This window comes from Mixophyes fleayi, chromosome 2, assembly GCF_038048845.1.
Source record: "Mixophyes fleayi isolate aMixFle1 chromosome 2, aMixFle1.hap1, whole genome shotgun sequence".
NCBI lineage: Eukaryota > Metazoa > Chordata > Amphibia > Anura > Limnodynastidae > Mixophyes > Mixophyes fleayi.
In genome coordinates this window covers 88,736,556-88,758,065 of record NC_134403.1, presented here as the reverse complement: position 1 = coordinate 88,758,065, position 21,510 = coordinate 88,736,556, and the positions used below count along the sequence as shown (strand labels likewise).

General features: G+C 39.9%; 1 protein-coding gene across 1 annotated transcript; it reads right to left on the bottom strand.

Moving 5' to 3' along the window:
- Positions 1 to 901: 901 nt before the first annotated feature.
- On the bottom strand, positions 902 to 16,853 carry COQ10A (coenzyme Q10A). Its single transcript, XM_075199596.1, has 5 exons — positions 16,579 to 16,853; positions 7,243 to 7,386; positions 5,125 to 5,317; positions 4,335 to 4,436; positions 902 to 2,857 (listed from the first exon to the last, which is right to left on the bottom strand). Exons 1-5 carry the CDS (start codon positions 16,701 to 16,703, stop codon positions 2,690 to 2,692), a joined length of 732 nt encoding a protein of 243 aa, XP_075055697.1. The 5' UTR covers positions 16,704 to 16,853; the 3' UTR covers positions 902 to 2,689.
- Between the last annotated feature and the right edge of the window lie 4,657 nt (positions 16,854 to 21,510).

The window sequence follows — 21,510 nt, the reverse complement described above, 5'->3', positions numbered from 1 at the left end:
ACAGGAAACTGGGGACAAAGCTCAAATATGACATCCTACAAGGTAGGATTTGAGGAAGGACGCTCTTCATGTTATCCTATACATTTAATGGTACCCATTTTGCATGCATTTCTAGGCAAAGTAATCTTCTGGTTTATTGATACTCGCACACTTTTGCAAAGGCATTTCCCGAGAGAGAGCAGTAGGCGTGTACCTTGATGTGTGCAAATACAGTGAGCTTTGTAAATGTGGCCGTTTTATATGCTGAAAGACTGAACCAATATTCATGATGCTACAGCATATTATGTCAGAACTAATTACTAGCAGACAAAAACATTCACCAGAGCCACTCCAAGAGGTCTGTCTTTAATGATATCTGGCCCTTGTGTTTAAGGCCAAAACACAGATTATAAAAGGATTTAAAATGAGTTGAACTCGGTATTTAACCTGACAGCTCTGGGTTGATGTAGGGTATATGGGCTTGTGTTGTTCATCAATCAAGGGCTGATGATTTTTTTTTTTATCTAGAAGGCTGTAAAAAGTAGTGTGTTATTGGCAAGTGGACATGGTGAACACCTTTATCCAGCATTAGATCACATTATCCAAGGCAGCATCTGAAGGAGCCACACACCCAGAAATGTAGTCTCAGTTCCTTCACACTTAAGCACACGTCTTATCGAGTTTTTGCAATACATTCTTGTGTGCAGCTTGTGATCTTCATGCTATTATTGGCAAGCGCCATGAGTTTGGTATACATGCAAAGCTAACTTTAGTGGTGTCAAACATCCAGCTATTCTTAGAATGTTGTTGCTCATTTTAAGGGTGTGAAGTGGAAGAACAGGCCATCGCAACAGCAGACCAAAGATTGGGGGTTTTGCTTTACTAACATATAAGAAGACATGACAACACCGCCACATGGGTGTAGCTTTATAAACATTTTTATTTTTGCTTGTCCCTGTTTTTGTTGGTTTGTTTGTACAGCTCAATATTACCAGTAAGCAAATATTGCATTGACCAAGCAGATAATAGGAATAACTACATTGACACAAAGTTAGGAGGGGGAGACGTAACATGTTTCACAAGGAGATGGGTCTGTCTGTATCCTGTTCTTGAAGTCCCACTAAATGTAGACAACACCTCTACTTTAGACATGGAGAGGTTTAAGGCCTAATTAACAAAAGACAAGTGGTCCCTGTCTCTCCTTAAGCCTAGGGAAAGGCAACAGCAGATCACCCAACATTAAAAATAGATTCTAGGGAGAGTTCTCCATGTTGCTGACGCTAGGAGTTAAACCTGCAACAAAAGAACATGTTTCTTACAGCTAGAAAAACCGAAACCCAAAGCATTTCATCTAGAATGTTTCTCAGTAGTGAGGGTGTGACTCACACAGCAGCAATGTGATGGATGGGCAGTATTGCACTTTGTCTGTAAACAGATTGTTGTTTTTTTTTTTTTTTACCATGATCACTCACAAGTAGATTTACATCTCTTCTTTGTGCTGTTGGGAGACACAGGTCTTGTTTGTTTGTTTGTTTGTTTTTGGACTTTATCGCTGCAGGCCAGTACATATACACTCATCCTTTGTGCTACTCATATTTCACTGTAAATATAGGATTGAAATCCCAATATTAACTGTCAACGCATTGCAGCAGATTTTTAAGGCCCTAATTCAAAGTGTGTTTCAGGGCCAAGCACCACCTATAGCACCAGACTGTGGCACTTTCAGGCTCCGGATCTTCTCGCTCTTTGCTTTCATCCAGTCCAAACATTCAGTAATAAAGTGATATAGGTCATGTGGCACAAAGACTCCCAAACCTACTGTCATACATTACCCTGTTATTACACACACAATCCATTGCATAGAATGTTTTCTCATACATGTTAAGGGAAACAATAACAGTTATCGTGTGTTACTTTCCTATCAAACTGGGGATTATAGCCATGAATGGGTCAGAAAATCAGATACCTTCTTCCAGTAACATGACAAGTACACTAGTTTGACATGTACAACCACTCTATGTTGTTATTACACAAAGTGAGCAGTGACTGACAATAGTGTAAGGATACACAGAACATTACACCCGTGTGCTAGCATTGTATTACTGTGAGAGAAAGTATTAATACATGAAAACTGACGGCATGCATCAAGAAAGAACCTGGGTGATATGTGAGCAAGATAGTATAACTACCAACACAGTGTATGTGAGAAACCATTGAGTGCTTACTGTAATAACAAGAGGAACTAAAAGACGATTACAAATATAGACCTTGTGTCAGTTGTGCCAATATTGCATGAGAAAAATAAGTCCTTTCCCTAAAAATGAGCACTGTCCTATACAGCCCCTTCTTTTTCGGTTATAACTGATATCTTAAAAAAACAAATATAGGAGAAAACACTCTTAAAATACCTTTGTCCCAGCAGGTGCTAGCCGTTCGTACTGTGCAGTATGCCAGCCACTCTCCACCTCCCACTGGTGATAACTTATACATATAGTTTTCAGCACAATCAGATGTGAACTTAAATAAATATTTGTTTTTAAAAAACAAAAAAAACAAAAACAATGAAAAACCAAGGTGTGGTTCGAAAAGTCCCAGTGAGTGCACAAAGCTTTGAGACTCCTGTTCCATATGCATTCTGTGAACTTTGGGTTGGCTTGTGCTGATGTTCCGTCACGGTCTCTCCCTATACAGTCAGGCCAACGCAAGGGCATCACGTCTGGTGTACTTCATGAAACATGAGTTCACGGGGAATTGGGGTTTCTGGACCGTAAGTCTTCCCTGCCCGACGTTCAAAGGCAGCAACCATCTGCTTCACTACCTCATCAAAAAAGACAGTGGCCAGCTGGGAATGCAGCAGGGAGCGAAACTCAAAGGATATCTGGAAAGTGGAGAAAGTAAATCAGTATCCAACACATCTGGAAGTCTAAGGGTAGAAGTGGTGGTTATCATAATGTGCAAGCAGAGCTAGTTTAGGCGACTGGAACCCAGAACTGTTACATAAAATGGGCAATTACAAAAGGTTTGTTCAGATGTTTTGAAGAAAACTAGTATATAGTATTTGTTGTGTGCGGAATTTGTAAAAACATATGCATTTATAATTGTGGAAATGCTTCAAAACAATGCAATTGATACATTTCAAATTTTGTGATAGTTTTCTTTGATCAAGTTTTGTTTTTTTCCACTGCAAATTGGTTTATTATTTTATATAGCTTCACTAAGGGCAAAGTATAGTCCAATCAGTGTTGGACTGGAGGGTATGAGGGTCCATAGAAGAAATCAAGGGCTCATGGTGGAGCATGCTGCCAAACAGGTGTGGCCACTTTACAGAGGAAGGATAACTAGCCTGACCTCCAAACACTGCATGCAGGTTATGCATAGCTTAGTGGCCAGGGTCCTCAGGCAATTATTGCCCACCAGAAATGTCCACAGGATTTCAGTGGGCCAGTCCAACACAGGGTTTTTACGGGCTCCCTGGCTTGTGCATCAGGACTCTAAGCCCTTGTGGCCTCAGGTGCATTCAGCATGTTATTGTACAAAATATTATTCATTATTCTCCTGTATGCAAAGAATTATAATATCTTATTGTGGTTTCAAAGAGAAATATTAGGTTACAACAAACATAACTAAAACTTCAAATGCTTTAATAGTCACCTTAGATAGATAGATCTAAATTTAGAATACATGTTATATAAATTGATTTGTTATATCAAGCACTGATTTTGTGCTAGAATTTGTATGGCAAACTGGGTTCAAAATCTTAATAAAATGATCTGATCATTCAATGTTGGGACCGTAACAGCCCGAGGGGGCCCTCCTCTCCCCAATACGCCGTTCCAGTTTAATAATATATATTTTTTTTCTTGTGACTTGTTGGCCTGGTGTTCATCTACATTTTGTAACTGATATATGTACACCTAAAACAAAGATCTAAAAAGGTAATATAACTAACCAATAATATAAAGTTGTATATGTGAGGAACCTTTGCCAGGACTACGTCACAATTCTAACTACATTTTTATTCAGGCTCCATCCACATTGAAATTTGCAGTTTAGAAGTCTTAAAAAGTGTTAAAAAGTGTTAAAGTGCTACTAAAAAGCATGTCCCAATAGAGTTGTATGGAATCTAACAAAACTCAGCATAAACATGTGTGTGCATGCCATTCTCTGAAAAGCGCCAAATTCCCATGTGTTAAATTATGCCTGCAAGAAAAATGAATGCAATGAATAGGAAAACCTAGATATTATGTTCAGTCAACCAGAATGGTTGCTCTGACTGCTCATTGGTGTAAAAGCACTCTAAAATCAAGAAGAAAAAAGTCAATATTACTTATAATTATTAAATGAACATCACATACCGAAAAGTCTACAGTGCAGGTACGAGGATAGCCAGGGATGCCAGGACTAAAGCGCCAAATGGTCTCCAAATGGTTGAAAAGACGACCGTCTGTACAAATAGCCTGGAAACACAATACAGCAAATATTCTGGGTACAGTTCCAGGCAATAGACACAGTCAGAAAAGGTTAGCTGTGAGTTGGCTCAAGCTCTAACTTTGCTGGCTTGGAGTAATATGTTCTCCCTTCATGTCCTGTGACCTTGAAATCTACCTTACCCTTTAAAATGCCAAGAAAACACTTTGGATCATGTCCAACTTGGCAGAGACCAATTTAGATTTAAGTACAGGCAAGAAGGAGAAGACTGCAGCAGAGTTGTGTGAAGAGCTATTAAAATTCAAACCTGAATATACGTATCATATGTAGACCCCAATGTTTTTCACAGCAAATATATAAAGTTCCCATACAGAATTGGGGCAAGTCCAAATAAAAGATTCAGTTTTGTACCTTGGCAGAACGAAGTGGTGCTGCAGGAGGGCCAGTGGGGCAAATGTAAAATGTGCAGACAGATTTAGGGGTATATTTACTAAACTGCGGGTTTGATAAAGTGGAGATGTGGCCTATAGTAACCACATTCTAGATGTCATTTTGCAGAATGTACTAAATAAGACAGTAAATGTAACTGAAATGTCAAATATCTCAAGTTAAGACAATGTCCCATTTGTGAAGGTTATTACTACGGTTTTTTGAAGGGCAATATGTATAGGTTCGATTTAATGATCCTCAATATTGATGCAAATATCTTACACTTACTTTTACAAGGTGAGGGCGCACCAGCGTGAGGATGGAGGTGTATCGTTCCATGATAGGGGGGAAGCCAACTTCCAGCTGTGCTTTTGCATATCCCGTGCGTCTTGTGACAACGGTGGACTTTTTGCACCAAGGGACAAACATTTTATATTCTTCCACATTGGACACCACTTCGTACATCTCCTGCATGGAGTACCTGAAGACCATGTGACATTTAGTGGCAGGCATAACATCTTTACACAAAAGGATAAAAAAAATAAATAAATAGTGGTGTTGCCTAGCAACCAAATCCTGACCAACATTTTTTTCTAGTGCTGTTTAGAAAATGAGAGCAAACATCTGACTGTTTCCTATGGAAACAACACTATATTTACTGTACACTCACTTCGCTATTACCTGAACTGTGAGGGGGAGGCACTTTTGAAACCCTATATCTACCCCACGCCAAATACATCAATTTTACATACCGACAGTGGAATGATCAGCTGCGTAATAAGGGACACAAGCATATTGAAAGCAAGGACTTTACGCAGGCGTGGCTCATGCATTTACTAAGCAAACATCCCAGCACGGCCAGAGCTATGTATAAAAGAAAAATGATGGGTCACCCTGGTTCCCTAGAACTATGCCTAATACAGCTGCAATACAAGATCTCCGTGACTATGACAGAAGTGTGACTGGTGGGGGATGTTTGGCAGGATCTTTTATGACCAAGATAGCTCTACTTGCTAATGGTTTACGAGCAACGGTGTCTAAAGTGCGGTGAGCATGAAACGGAGGATAAAACATCAGCGCAAAGGGCAACAATAACTGGAAGCGCATACTACAGGGTCATGATCTCTGTGCGTTAAATCAAAGCGCAAGGCAAAACAGGCAGCTGCAGATCAACTAAATGCAAATTCCAAGAAGGCAGCCAGTTTTATAAAAAATTGACCAGTGAAAACTCCATAGGGCAGGATATCATAGTTTGGTTACAGTGCTTAAAATGCTCATCACACATGGGATTTACATCAAGTTTAGTGGTGCAAAAAGGAGGAAAGTCATAGAGTTAGATAAATCATCCTTTACCATGTTCTCAACATACGGAAGCATGTATATGTGTGCATGTCATTCCCTTAGAAGTCAAGGCCAATGCCAATTGCTACTTAAAATTACTGGACGATCATCTTCAACCCGTATTACAGGATTGGTTTCTTCTGGAGTAGGGTCTCCCAGGATGACCATACACCTATCCACAGTTTACGTGTGGTCGTCCAACGCTATGATGAACACAGCACTGAGAAGGCCAAGATGTATGGATAACGTCAGTGAACAGAACTGAACCCTGACCCATGAACATACATAACCTAGCAGATTGTGGATGGAGGAAACTGGAGCAGCCAGATGAAACCCCGACAGACAATGAGAACATACAAATACAAATATATAGTGCCCTGGTCAGAACAAAACCCATGGCCGTTAATTAGATTTTTTTTTTGTAAAGTGGGTTAACATTCAGAGAATTTAATCACAATTCCAAATCATATCAGTCCTTCTAAATGTTTATTAGGACAGATTCCTAAATAATAATTAGCTAATAAAAAAAAAAAAAATTGCATGCCCTGCTTTCCCCATCCTCACTCTGTCATGACCGTGTGCACTGCACTGCAGTATCTTCATAGAGATCAATGATCTCTATTTGAGATTCTGTCTCTCCTCTGTCACAAATGAAAGGGAGAAGAGAAGGATTTAAATAGTGCCCATAGCTATAGACAGTCAGCAAACGTGGTGAAGCTGCTGCTGGCATAAAAGGGAATGATACAAAGCCAAGCACTGCACAACACTTTCAGAAGACCACTTCTAGGTACACCCACCATGCAGCGTTCATGCCTAGATAATACAGTGCAAGCTTAAAAAAAAGTGTAACCAACAACCAATTTAAGAAGCTCTCAATATGTTGTTTTAAAGCTTAATTCCAAAATAACGGTTGTATCCTTTGCAACATAAATATTAAAAACGATAATTAGTGAAACCTGAAAGTTGCTCTGGTCAATCAGTGCATATGAAGAGGTTCTCACAAGCATGAACACATGAACAGACCTGAGGCAATGCATAACTTAAAGGTATAAATATTGCCTTTACCCCATGATTCTCCTCTCAGAGTATTCCTTCCTCTTGTTAGTGAATCCCAGGAAGCCTCGACAGTGCTGGACACAAGGTTTGCTGATGTCCTGCAAAATCCCTTTTGATGTTCTTGTCATGAGAATGCCACAGGAAGAAAGATATCTGCAAGACACACAGAAGATCAACATCATGGCATTAATGTGGATTCAAGAGCTGTGCAACATTCACATGGGCTGAATCATAGCGTAGTGCATTTTTCAAGGAGGCTGTAGGCTACAGAATTATACTGCTCTACTGTCATTTGGACAGTCTCAAAATAATCTTATAGTTAATGTCACTTGAATGGTCGTATTATGCCTTAGGCTTCCATTACATTATTGAAATAATTCCTCTATATGCAGTCTGTGTTACTCATTTATACATAAAACCTCTAATGCAAAACCATATAGTTGTAGTACACATTACTCACATTGAGTCTTCATCTTTGTTGCACTTGCATTCTCTGAATAACACATTTTTTAACGTCTAATGAGTAACATTTTTTGTTGTTAATATTTTTAATTAACAAATCGATCTGCTGGAAGCCCTAATGAAATGAAACGTTCCTCAGGTCTACCTCTTCAGCTCTGTAAATATTAGCAAGATGAACAAATTTGACCAGTGTAGTTCCTTACAAGCATGCCCAAAATATCAGCCCTTCCGTTCCATGGGGGTCTCCTTCTAGTCATTGTGCAGAGAATATTTGGCACTTTGGTCTCCCCGGGATTCTTATACACAAGGCCAAAAATAGAAGGAGCCAGAATATACTGGACATCAGATCCTATATAGTATTTTTATGAGCGAGCCCAAGCATTGCAAAATATTATTTGCTTAATTAAATTAGTAAGCTCATCTGAGTGGAAGCACCTGCTTTCAATATACTAAGCGTGCTTCAAATACTGTTTTCTTTCTCTTCATTGCTGCCTGAACATGTAATAAATAAAATCCCATGTTTTAAACATGTTAATGTGGTATTGTGTGGGTTTATGCAATTTTGGGGCTCCCGACAACTACCAGTTTTCACAGTAGGCTTGTGGGTTTTCCTTTTTCTTAGACATGTGATGCATCCTGGCACCTAACATGCTTATTATATGTGATTTTGTCAACAAGAGGAAGCCTGCAATGACAGCCCTTAGCTATTAACCTCTGAGTGCTTTCAGGCACAATAGCAGTATCAGTGGTTAACTTCTAAAGTATAATCGAAATATGTTCTATTGTATCGGTAAGGTTACAATAAGCTCAATAGCAAGAAGTCAGATGCCATAGGGGATTTGATATAGCTGCAACTCCAGTTAAAAAAAAAAATAAACAAACAGGAACTTCCTTTGTTGATTATGAACACATTGTTTGCCCTTCTATTACAAAATCATCTATTTATGAGCAGGGTCTGCTTAACAGCATTATAGGCCCCTGGGCAAAGCGGTGCACTGGGGCCCTACCTACACAACCACTCACAGGAATAAAAATGTATCAATAAAATTAAGCTTCTATTTATTGGTACTTCCAACAAGATCAGTGTTTAAACATTAAAAAACATGCTGTACAGCAGAGACTAATCCGCACAAACGTTTGGACAATATAACATGAGCCTTGAAGTTGAAAAGCAAGAAATTCAACATAAACATGGTACTCAGTTGGTAAATCATATAGACGGAGAGGGCACAGTACAAAATTACTATGCGTTATTTATAATAACACAAACATTTGCAAAATTTCTGAGATGATTTGTCCACCTAAACATTTTAATATAGAGGGTTTGAATGTTCTGAATAAATCTCCTAGAATATTATACTGAAAAGTTGGCAAGCTTATGGGGCCCCTCTGGCAACTGCCCAGCGTGCACATGCATTAAGACGGCTCTGCTAATGAGGTTTATTAATGTGTACTGAGCACACCTGTGTGTATCCTGCTAGGTTATACTAAGAAGGCAGAGATTTTTCAATTTAATGTACTCCGTCAACCTCATAACTATCTTGAAGCAAGTGGACCAGGAGTCCGGACAGTGTCAAAACTCTTGACAAAAGAGATCAGATTATTACAATTTTTTCAAGCTCCTTCAAAGCTGCAATTATGTTACACATATTATGTAGTGTATGGGTTGATGGATCTGTGTTGATATCCGACAGTGCTTAATGAATGCAGTCCTGTTCAGCACATAAAAAGTGCATCAAAGTAGCTCTGCATTTTGACGTGTTTTTCATTTTCTTAGGTTACAGAACAGGACTTCTGTAACTGCCCACCTCCAGTGATCCATAATCTTCATTTCATATAGTGCAGGGCTAGGCGAGTCCCAAGATCCAGCTGGTCAATGCATCCAAAACAATTACTATTGGCACCTAGTATTTGGAGTCATTTGTGTTGATGTTAATCCACAGCTTTCCCTGGCTCCTTAAAATGTCCTGCTGGCTCCTAGATTTTATTTTATATCAGGGGCCGACAAAATGAGACACACCTTAGTACTGCAAGTTCCTACATGAAAACAAGATCTTACACCCAACTTGTTTCAAAATTATCAAGTATGGTAACAAAATGTGTGCATCTAAGTTTAGGCCCATTTTCTAGTTTGGAAAGTTGGGTGATGAGGATTTTAAGGAAGAGACAGTTCAACACACAGTATAGTCTCTTCATTAGAAGTCTGCACAGTATCACTACTTATATACTTCACCACTATATACCACCAGCTTGTACCATATGCCAAATCTAGTATTATAAAGAGGGTGACATAACTACTGTAAATGGATCACTGATAAATAACTTCTGATATAAATTTATTTAAAGGAAATAACGCAGGGCGCTTATTTATATAATTGCACATACAATTATTTTTGATATTGTGTATATTTTGAGATAGGAAATCATTTCTGAGACCAGGGTAGAAAATTTGTTTTTCTGTTTTAACTTTTCTAAAGGAAATGAATTATTTCTGATCTATATATCTGATACAATGAGCCTTTGTGGATGGAGGTCTTTTGTGTATTGGGATGTGTTATGTATGGAAGTGTCATTGTTTGTGGTTGTAAGGTTGCTAGTGAAAACCTCCAATTAGGCATATAGGGAGGGAGTCTGATTGCAATTCCTGCTAAGTTATTTGATGAAGTGTCAAATGCCTGCTCTGGCCAAAGGCCTAGCAGAGGGTCGTTACTGTGTAGCCTTTTGTCAGTGTTCAAAACGTTCTAAACATTGTAAACAGCATGTGATGCAAGACATCACAGCGTCTCTAGAATTTCATATATAAGTGTAAATATTGTTGGCTTTGCACTGCATGTAAATCCATGTTTATGTAAACACACGGCTTCCCGATTCTAAAAATAGCCTGTGTCCAAACTGTATAATAGGCACTGGCTTGTATTGAAAAGTTGTTGTTCTTGTTTCATCTGACCTGATCACTGGTACCTCCAACCAGTGTAAGAGCAAATACACATCACTTGCTTCAAAGACCTGCTTGAAAACATCTTCAATGTTGCTGTATTCCTGTGACCTGAGGATTAGACCCTAAATCGAATCCGTTCACTGGCTGTTTCTGAGGTTGGACCCAGCTTTTCTGGTACCACCGCTCTGCCTGCTACCCTGCAACCCTGGTCAGTGTAATAGGCCATCGGGGATCCATCCACAGCAACCCTGATCTATTGGAAGAGGTCAGGAGTACCAGCCCAGGTACACCAGTAACAGGGTACACTTGCAGCGTCAGTTACCCAGAAGAAACCGGGTTCTGGATGCTGGTAAGAAATCCAGTGGTGGCAGCATTTGTAAGCCCCTCCTACTGCGGCAAGAGGGCGCATTTGGGATAAAGAAAGGGAACGGTGGCAAAGTAAGCCCAGACGGTTTCCAGCAACAACAGACAGTGTGGCATAGGTGGTCACAACTCCATTGATATTTTAATGCACATTTTTAAAGATTATACCTGGAAGTAGGGAGTATGTTAGGATGGAATTGTTCAGCAAGGTAGATGAAGAGGAAGTATTATACCTGCTCACATACATTCACAATTGTCATAGTGACTGGCCACATCTTAGCCCTGAATAAGGAAGGGCTGCACAAAAGAAAATATTTGTGCACACAGTCAACCAATACAGGGAACTGCTTACAACACCATCAATATTTATTCTTAATAAATCACACTTTGGAGCAACCAGTGAAGATATGAGGACAATATAAAAGGTGTCCAGCTCTTTGACTTACTAAAGTCAAGAATCATGGAACATAAACTGCAATAATACAATGCTTACCACACATCATTACAACAAATTAGCGTTCTACATAAGCAAAGTAAAAGAGTAAGGCTAACAGGAATATTTTGTGCAGAATATACGATCATATTTAGCATTTTGCATTAGCAACTGTAGCGAGTGTCAGCTCCCAGCTGTCCACTCTTACCTGCGCCCCGTCCCGGCTGTCATGACAACAGCACTTCAAGGAGTCTTTTCCCAGCCATTAAATGCCATTATACATAGAGTTCACAAGGTGCAGTTATCAGAGATGATGAGAAAAAAAAAAAAGAAAAAAAAAAAGCTGCCTACCGGCAGACCTGTAATATTGTAATTAAGTAGTACTAAAGGAAGAGATCGTCAGCTACACATATTACAGATGCTGAATGACCTCCTCCCCTCCTTCCTTTCAGGTCTCCTTTTTGCCATTGTACTCCCAGCTCTGCAGTAATTACCAGCCATAGGCCTGCATGGCAGTACTGCATGTCCTAAGTAACCTACAACTCAGCTTATAAAGTATAATGCTTTACAATATTGATACTTACACAAATCCCAATCTGACCATTTAAAATATCAGGTGCGAGACCTTAACCTTTAAAACAGTAGTTTACCCACAATTTGCGTTACTAAATGCTTATAGCATGATTAAGTGTATGTTATTTACAATACCAAAACAAAATGGTAGCATAGATGATAAACCTAGGCAATATACACTACATGGCCAACAGTATGTAGACATCTACACATCCACATATGCTTGCTGAATACCTCATTGAGGATTAACATCTAGAGTTGGCCCTCCTTTGCCACTATAACAGCCTCCACTCTTCTGGGAAGGTTTTCCTGCTAGATTCTGAAACATGGCTGTGGGGATTTGTATCCATTCATCCACAAAAGCATTATGGCGATTGGACAATAAGGCCAGGCTCACAGCATTCCAAATTCAGATTAAAATTTCCTTTCACTGGAACTTAGGGGCCCAAACCAAACCAGCAAAATCAGCTCCAAACCATTATTCCTCCACCACCAAACTTTACAGTTGGCAGTATACATTTGAGTAGGGAGCATTCTCCTGGCATTCGCCAATCCTAGATTCATCCATTGGACTGCTAGATGTTGAAGTGTGAATAATCACTCCAGATAACACATTTCTCCTGCTCCAGAGTCCAATGGGTGTGTGCATTGGCCATGATGATCTGAGACTTGCGGGCTGCTGCTCGTTTCCAGCAGTATATTGGAACTCTGTATGAGTGTTGCAACCGAGAATAGATGATTTTGGACGCACTACATGCTTCAGCACTCGGTGGTCCCGTTCTGTAAGCTTGGGAGGCCTACAGCTTCACGGCCCGAGCTGTTGATGCTCTTAGATGTTTCCACTTCTCAATAACAGCACTAACAATTGACCACTGCAACTCTAGAGGGTGGAAATTTGACAAACTGACTTATTATAAAGGTGGCATCCTATGACAGTGCCACGTGGAAAGACACTGATCTCTTCAGTAAGACCCATTCTACTGCTAATGTTTTAATATTGAGACTGCATGGCTGTAGGCTTGATTTTACACACCTGTTAGCAATGGGTCAAACACACTAATTAGAAGGGGTGTCATACACTTATGGCCATATAGTGTAGTGTAGACAACCATATCTCAGCTACGGAAGCTCATTCTTGGGACCCTTAAAACTGCCCATTTACATTTTGTGCATGTGCACTCTCGTACACTTTAGGCGTGGTGCTTCAAGCATTCTGCATAACTTTACTCATCCATGGCACTGAGTTTATGTGCTGAAAACATATACAGAAACTGAATAAAGTTTTAATTCAAAATTCCTTTTGGCAAAACATATCTTATTGGGCAAACATCATCTAAATGCATTAGGATACTACAAGCATTGCAGTCTTAAACAATGCAAGAGGCTAGTTTGCTAGATGGATTCACTCTAAGGGGTAAATGTAGTAAGTGCCGATTCCTGCAAGTCGCCAGAGATCGGCGACTTTGCAGTGAAAGTTTAAAGCGCTAATGGCTTTAAAGGCAAAACAATGACATTAAAGCCATTTCCACTTTAAATTTTTGCTGCAAAGTCGCCGATTTCCGGCGATGTGTGGAAATCGCCACTTAATACATTTACGCCCCCTAAGTGACAGATCACATCACTGAAGTGATCTCTTTGGGCCCGAGTCATTAAGAAGAGTATATTTCATCCTAAACAAACCATGTTACAATGCAAGGGGTGCAATTTTATTTATTATTTTGCATAAAAGGAAAATACTGGCTGCTTTTTCAAGTAGCACACAAATAATTGATAGCTTTATTTTTACACTGAAATGTAAAGCTGATCTAGGACATGCCCTATCCCAAATATAAATCTGTCCCCAGATTTTAAATTTACCCCCCACTCCAATGCAACATGGTTTTGCCAAAGTACAAATTTACTCCTTTTGTTTGCTTTGCTCTCCTTACACTCTAAAGCTGGGTACACACTACACTGTTTTCGTCCAATAATCGGCTCAAACAACTGACATACAACCACTCGTTCAAAAGTCGGGTCAGTGTGTACAGTGACACGATGGTCGAAAGTCTGCCCAAATGGACGATTGTCGCCTCATTTGGTTGGTCGTACCATTAATATTTTCGTTCCAATCTCGTTCCCGCTGTGTAGTGTGTATAAACTTCTGACTGATCCACAACAGTGAGTACGAAATTACAGTCATTGCTCACGACAACATGGCTGTAAAAAGTTGCTAAAGGGACGTCCGCTCTTCCATATATCGTCCTAAACAAGGCTAGTGTGTATGCAGTCCATGGACCGAGCGAACGGACCATCGGTCGCATGTAAAATCGCTCGGCCTAAAAAGTTGGTCGAAATTTCTGTAGTGTGCACCCAGCTTAACACACTACCTTGTTTTCACATGATTATTGGACCAATCAGACGATAAACGACAGATTCTTCTAAAGCTTTAAATTATACCATCATTTAACAGTACTTCAATGTTAAATATTTATTTTTTTTTTCTTTTTTAGATTTATTTCTCGCATTTCTAAGATTATATTGGAAGGCTATATTTTCTACTTGTGACACTTTATTTAAAAGTAATATTTATATACAATAGAATATTAAAAAATATAATTTTTTGCTACAAAGCATTACAAGCTGTGTTTTTTTGTCTTCATGGCTCATTTACACATACGCGCTAGGAAAATGTATAATAATGCAAGCGTCAGATGTGTTTTACAGAACTACTTTTATATTGCAACAGTGGAAGTGATCCTATGGACTCTTATTTGTTCTATATTTATGTTATTTTCATGTAATTGTTAACATTTAAAATGTGCATCAAAAGCATAAAGGTGTGAAGAAGCCATTGCAAGACTTTATTCTAGAATGTGAAAGGTAACTGGTATTTGACCATACTTATTTAAAAAATAACTAAAAAAATACAGTAATAAAATATTCAATTTTGTTAGAGAAATAAAAATGGCTTGTTTTATTTTACAGATTGTAATTAAAATATCAGAAAACCCTATTGTGCTTTTAAAAAATGATTAGACTACTGCCAATTAGGCAGATTAATGATTTGCTATAATTCACATTGCAACAGCAGTTGTAATCACATATTCATATTTCTTGTCAGGCAGTATAACAGAGTCATTTACATCAAAATTGAAGTGAATAAGTTGTTTAAAAGATCCAGCATTCAAACAAAGAGTTTGTTCCATTTTTTATTCATAACCCAACAAAGCATATAAACATTAAACAAAGCATACTAGTATAACAGCACTATGCACTTACATGAACGGAGTACATGACATTTCTGGAACTCTATGGCAAAATTTGTTTTCTCTATTTACTGTATGTAGCATTAGTATAGCCCTACTTCAGATCTATGAATTTGTCTCTACTATATAGACTCAACCAGTTTTATAACCAGTTTACAACAGCTGATTGAAGGATTGACGACTTCACATGATGTGTCTGCTTTAGATGCAGGCTGGCTATCAGATAACCCTGACAAATTTCCAATTGCATACTGTTAATACATGCCTTGTCTCAATAGGCTATTCAGCTACATGCCTACATTTCACACCCCCTTGGCTCATTGCATGACCAAGGTACAGATGTCACAATTGGTTCTTTTATGATGCAAAGTGCTACTATTTATAAGATGTGTTTTTGCATTACAAAGAGTTCCCAAGTACAATAAGATTTACTTAATCTACTCCTGGACTTTAAACAAAAAAATTGCATAGGAAAGAGAAATCCCATTGTCTTCTACATTCCTGAAAATGTTGGTTTAGTTTTTAAAGCTTCACGTTACCTTTTCCAAAGCTTAAATTGGACAATAGCCCTTTTTTTCTAGTAGAGTACAGCCATATATATTATGGAAGGAATATACAGGCACACTTTTCCTATCTGTAGTGTGTATATATACACACTACAGTAAAGAATCTGAAAAGAATAAACACATTTCACAAACTAAACCATGTAAGAGGTAATCCCATAGATTGTAAACTTGCAAGCAGGGCCTTCTCACATCATTGTCCGAGTTATCCAGTATTGTCTATTACTATGTTTATCCCCAATTGTAAAGCGCTACGGAATTTGTTGGCGCAATATAAATAAATGACAATACATACATTTTATGCATTTTTTGGTCCTATTGTCGGCACAACCGATATATATATATATATATATATATATATATATATATATATATTTCCTATACATGCTACTACACCCCCCTTACTGCACAGTTTGGCTGCTATATCTATACCTTGTTATCGTGTAATCACCAGCACTATGCCTCACTGCATACTGTAAGAGGAAAATTACAGAGCACTAATAGCCTTAGGCCTTAAAGTTATAAACGCTCTATAGATCTCCCGGTAGCTGACTCTGTATAAATAACGTTACATGTCTGAGGGACACAGATGACGGGGTATCACTTTCTCAGCCACCCACTATGGGCCGAGCCCCGCACAGACCTATTATCACTACACTCCGGCTGTTTCCACTCACGGGTCACATTTTATAACTACACTACCAGATTCACGTGACACCACCCCCAGGCCCCGCCCTGTACCCACGCGCACCCCACAAATGCTCTCACCTGATTGGGTGACGCTGCGCTCGCGTCCGGCAGCCCCGGAGCCCCTGGAATGTCCCGAGCCCGACGAAGTCACTCAGGGAGCGCGCGCCCACACCGGTGAGGCGGCTCGCGCATTTAGCGGCCATTCCTGCAGAGGGAGAGAGTAGAGGTGCACCGATGTGAGCGGAGTGTTTATGGGGAGGAGCCGCTGCTCGGCCGGACTCCTAGGTCTGACCTCGGAAAGATGCCGGTTCAGATCACCACAGTCACTGGCTCCTACGTCATCCCGTTACCATGGCGATCCATGGTGACGTTTTCTCGTGAGATCAGTAGTGACGTTGGCTCCAAGAAGGTGAATGGAATGCCGGGACTTGTAGTTTTTTGTATGTGTTTTTGTATGCGACCTAAATAATAAGGGCTTTGGTAGGCCTACTCTCATTCTTACCTAAAGCAGTGTAGTGTGTTTCAATAAAACATATAACTATATATATTGTTTGTCTCACCAAGAGTAAAAATTGTAAACATGTTATGTAATTACGTTATATGCATTGCTCCAAAATCACATTAACTAGGACCCACCATCACATAATTTTCCTACAATAATATAGAAATGAGCTACACCTTTCCATGTATTTACCCATAGTTTGTGCCCCATAATCATGATATTCTTGCCAAAATTAAACTATTTGTGTCCAGGCCCGGCGCTGCCATTAGGCAATGTTAGGCATTTGTCTAGGGTGCCACAGAATTTAAATACATTTAGTAATACTGTGCGGCAACCGTTGAGCATAACTTCCACGGCCGCTGCACAGCTTCCGATAGATCCACAGAGAGGGGCTATTGATCGCCGCCCTCCCCTCCAACAGCCGATGGGGCTCACCGTCCCTCCGTCAATCGAAAGCAGACCCAAATACTTTAGGCATGCCAGGGCTTGCTGGGACCAATAGTTCCCCTAAGGAATTCATCTCAATGCTGAACAGGCTAGGTCTGGGTGACATTGTGACAGGGGGACCACATGCTGCAGTTTTCTCAGTTACAGTATCACCAACCCATCCTGTCATAGCTAAGTGCTGGTAGCAGCTTTATCGAGGGTGATCCCACGCTTTTTATCCCCTTAATTCTACTGCACCTAGGCTATTTGCACTGATGCTGGCAACACTCTTGGGGCTAGATTTACTAAGCTGCGGGTTTGAAAAAGTGGGGATGTTGCCTATAGCAACCAATCAGATTCTAGCTGTCATTTTGGAGAAGATACTAAATAAATGAAAGCTAGAATCTGATTGGTTGCTATAGGCAACATCCCCACTTTTTCAAACCCGCAGCTTAGTAAATCTAGCCCTTGGGGTGATGGTAGGGGGTGCCTTAATTTTTTTTCATTCTTTCAAAACACTGCAAATGTCTGTGCTGTTGATGGCCAGGAGGAGCAAGTATAAAATGCAAGCATTCCCGCATATGCATGCAGTGTCTTTGTGATCATATGCAAGTTGAACTGGGCACACTGGCGTAGTTCTTACTCTGCATCAGGACCTATGTCTGTAAAAGGTAAGACAAAATTGAGTCAGATCCAGTGGACATGTTGGGTAGATGTAGTGTTCTTTGTATGTATCTAGTGTAATGCTGATCATACACACTGTAATAGTGCAGTTGATATAAAACAATAAGCATTTATGTACCGATAACTGCCCTGATATCCGATAATGATCTTATTAAAATTAATCATGATCAGGCATGGCTGAAAACGTATGTAAGATGACCCCAATCGGCCTGTGCAGACCACACTAAACGATCCCAATGATGCCAACTTGCATTCCTGTTGCCAGGTGCTCACAAAGAGTACCAGGATCATCCTGGATTAATAGAATTGGATATTACATGGATATTCTGATTCATTGCAGAAAATGCTGGGAAATATATTATCTTTGTCAACTTCTGACATCACTAGTCATCAAAGATAATATATTTTACTACAGTGGCTATGTTAGGACATGGCTTATCTGTGTCAGAGAGTTATACAAGTTAATATACTTCCACCATTTCCTATTCCTGTCTACCTCCATCAAGTTTACTTCAGCTGTTACACTCCACAGCTTTGTTTTCTCCCACTTTAAAAAAAAGTGAAATACATAGTTAAACAAAATAATCATCATTTATTTATATAGCGCTACTAATTCCGCAGCGCTGTACAGAGAACTTATCCACATCAGTGCCTGCCCCATTGGAGCTTACAGTCTAAATTCCCTAACATACACACACAGAGAGAAAGAGAGAGACTAGGGTCCATTTAATAGCAGCCAATTAACCTACTAGAATGTTTTTGGAGTGTGGGAGGAAACCGGAGCACCCGGAGGAAACCCACGCAAACACGGGGAGAACATTCAAACTCCACACAGATAAGGCCATGGTCGGGAATTGAACTCATGTCCCCAGTGCTGTGAGGCAGAAGTGCTAACCACTAAGCCACCGTGCTGCATAAACCAATACAAAGACAAATACTCAAATGTTTGATTTCACAGTCAAAAACTATTTTGTATATATTCATACCTCCCAACATTTGAAAGATCTAAAGCAGGACAAAGCAATGCCTCCTCTGAAGGGGGGGTGTGTGGCCACCTCATGGTAAGGGCCCCGAAATCGGGACTGTTTGGAGGTATGTGTATTATATGAATGGCATCCCTATTATGAACTATAAGCATATTCTGAGTCACTTGGGAGTGTACCTTAGTGACTTCTAATATATCTTTACTGTAAAGGGGTGTGTTGTGTCAAATATCATCCCAATTGTAAAGCGCTACGGAATTTGCTGGCGCTATATAAATAAATGTTGATGATGATATCATATCCACTGATCAACTATGTAAGAAGGTGTAGTGTCCTGTCTTTTCTTAAATCTATACACACAGTAAGGATTCCTTGGAAAATGTTTTCATATGTAAATGATTTTGCACACACACATATATACATTACTATATTATTATGTTCGTCTAGTAGCTATTCAATGAAAATTGTCCACTTCGAATTGTGTGGTTCCAACGCACAAAGTGATTTAATAGCAAGAAGCAAAATAGTAAATTAATAAAATAAGTACAGCCGATTACATATGCAGGCGCTCTGGATCCTGCATACAGTCATTCAATCCTGAAGTCTGTGGTCAAGAAGACTGTATGATAGCCCCACAGCCCAGTTTATATAAAGTTGGTGTTACATTGAAAACAGTAGAGATGACTTGGCATGTTTCCATCGGTTCAGGACAGTCGGTATAATGCAGGTCATAGGTCAGTTCAAACGATGCCCTCCAAGGGTGGGGGTCAACTCTCCAACAGCTGTATACGTATCTTCCCGCCGAAAAGCTGGTTCAAACTGGTCTATTTGCATTACACACACAATACCATTCTGATCATTAATTCCCTATCATCCATAACTAACATACGCAAAGTGCGATCTCTTAGCCAATAGAAATGGATGTCTGAGGATAAATGGGGGATTAGAATGATACTAGACATGATAGGTTTCCTGTATCCTCAACCTTAGATCTCAATAAAGTGCTTTTAACCGGTGGTAGTCGCTTTCCCGACTACCGACACTGCTTACCCCTGGAGCGTGATCACGAACCTCGCATTCCTGACATCTTCAGCTGGCTGACTGTTGGAAAAGCTGACCTGCAAGAAATTGCACACACACCGAGTGTCCGGCGCCAACGAATGACGTCACTGGTGAATGCGACAGTATTATTAGTGCTGTTAAGCCCCTTTCCTATTCTAAAAAAACAAGATTCCGACCCAAACTCTCTCTCAAATTACTGTCTCAGCTCCCGTGCCCCTCCAAGCTCCTAGAGAGACTTGCTTACACTCGCCTCACACGCTTCCTTTCTGCAAACAACCTGTTGGATCCTGGATTCAGTCTGGCTTTTGTTCTCAACATTGCACAGAGACTGCGTTGACTAAGGTTGTCAATGATCTGATCACTGCTAAAACTAAAAGCCATTACTCTCTCCTAATTCTCCTGGATCTCTCGGCTGCATTTAACACCGTTGACCACTCTCTTCTCATACAAACGCTTCAATCCCTAGGTCTTCAAGGCACTGTTCTATCCTGGTTCTCATCCTACCTTTCTAATCGCTCTTTCACTGTTAATTTCTCTGGGGCCACCTCTGCTCCACTTCCTTTATCAGTTGGAGTACCGCAAGGGTCAGTGCTAGGTCCTCTGCTGTTCTTTATCTATACTGCTTCTCTTGGATATCTAATAAGTTCCTTCATATTTCAGTATCATCTCTATACGGATGATGCACAAATTTATCCTCTCCTGATCTCCCGACATCTGTGTTGTCCCGTGTAACTGACTGTATTTCTGCCATTTTATCTTCGATGTCCTCTCGTCAACTCAAACTTAATCTTTCTAAAACGGAGCTAATAATATTTCCACCCACCAACAAGAGCATACCTGACATTTCTATTTCTGTTGATAACATGACCATAAATCCCACCCACAAGCTCGCTGCCTAGGTGTAATCCTCTACTCAAACCTATCCTTTGTTCCCCACATTGACTCTATATCTAAATCATGTTATATACATCTAAAAAACATTTCCAGAATTCGCACATATCTCACACAAGACACTGCAAAAACTTTAATTCATGCACTTATCATCTCCCGCATTGACTATTGCAATTCCCTCCTTACTGGTCTTCCCCTAAACAGACTCAAACCCCTACAATCTATTTTGCATGCAGCAGCAAAATTGATTTTCCTTGCAAATCATTATTCCTCTGCTGAATCACTCTGTATGTCTCTACACTGGTTGCCTGTTTTCTACAGAATCCAATATAAAATACTTTTACTAACCTACAAGGCCACCAACATACATCTCCTCTCTTGTTTCAAAATATCTCCCAACTCGGCAACTCCGTTCTGCACAAGATCTGTGTCTCTCATCTACCCTTATTACATCCTCCCATT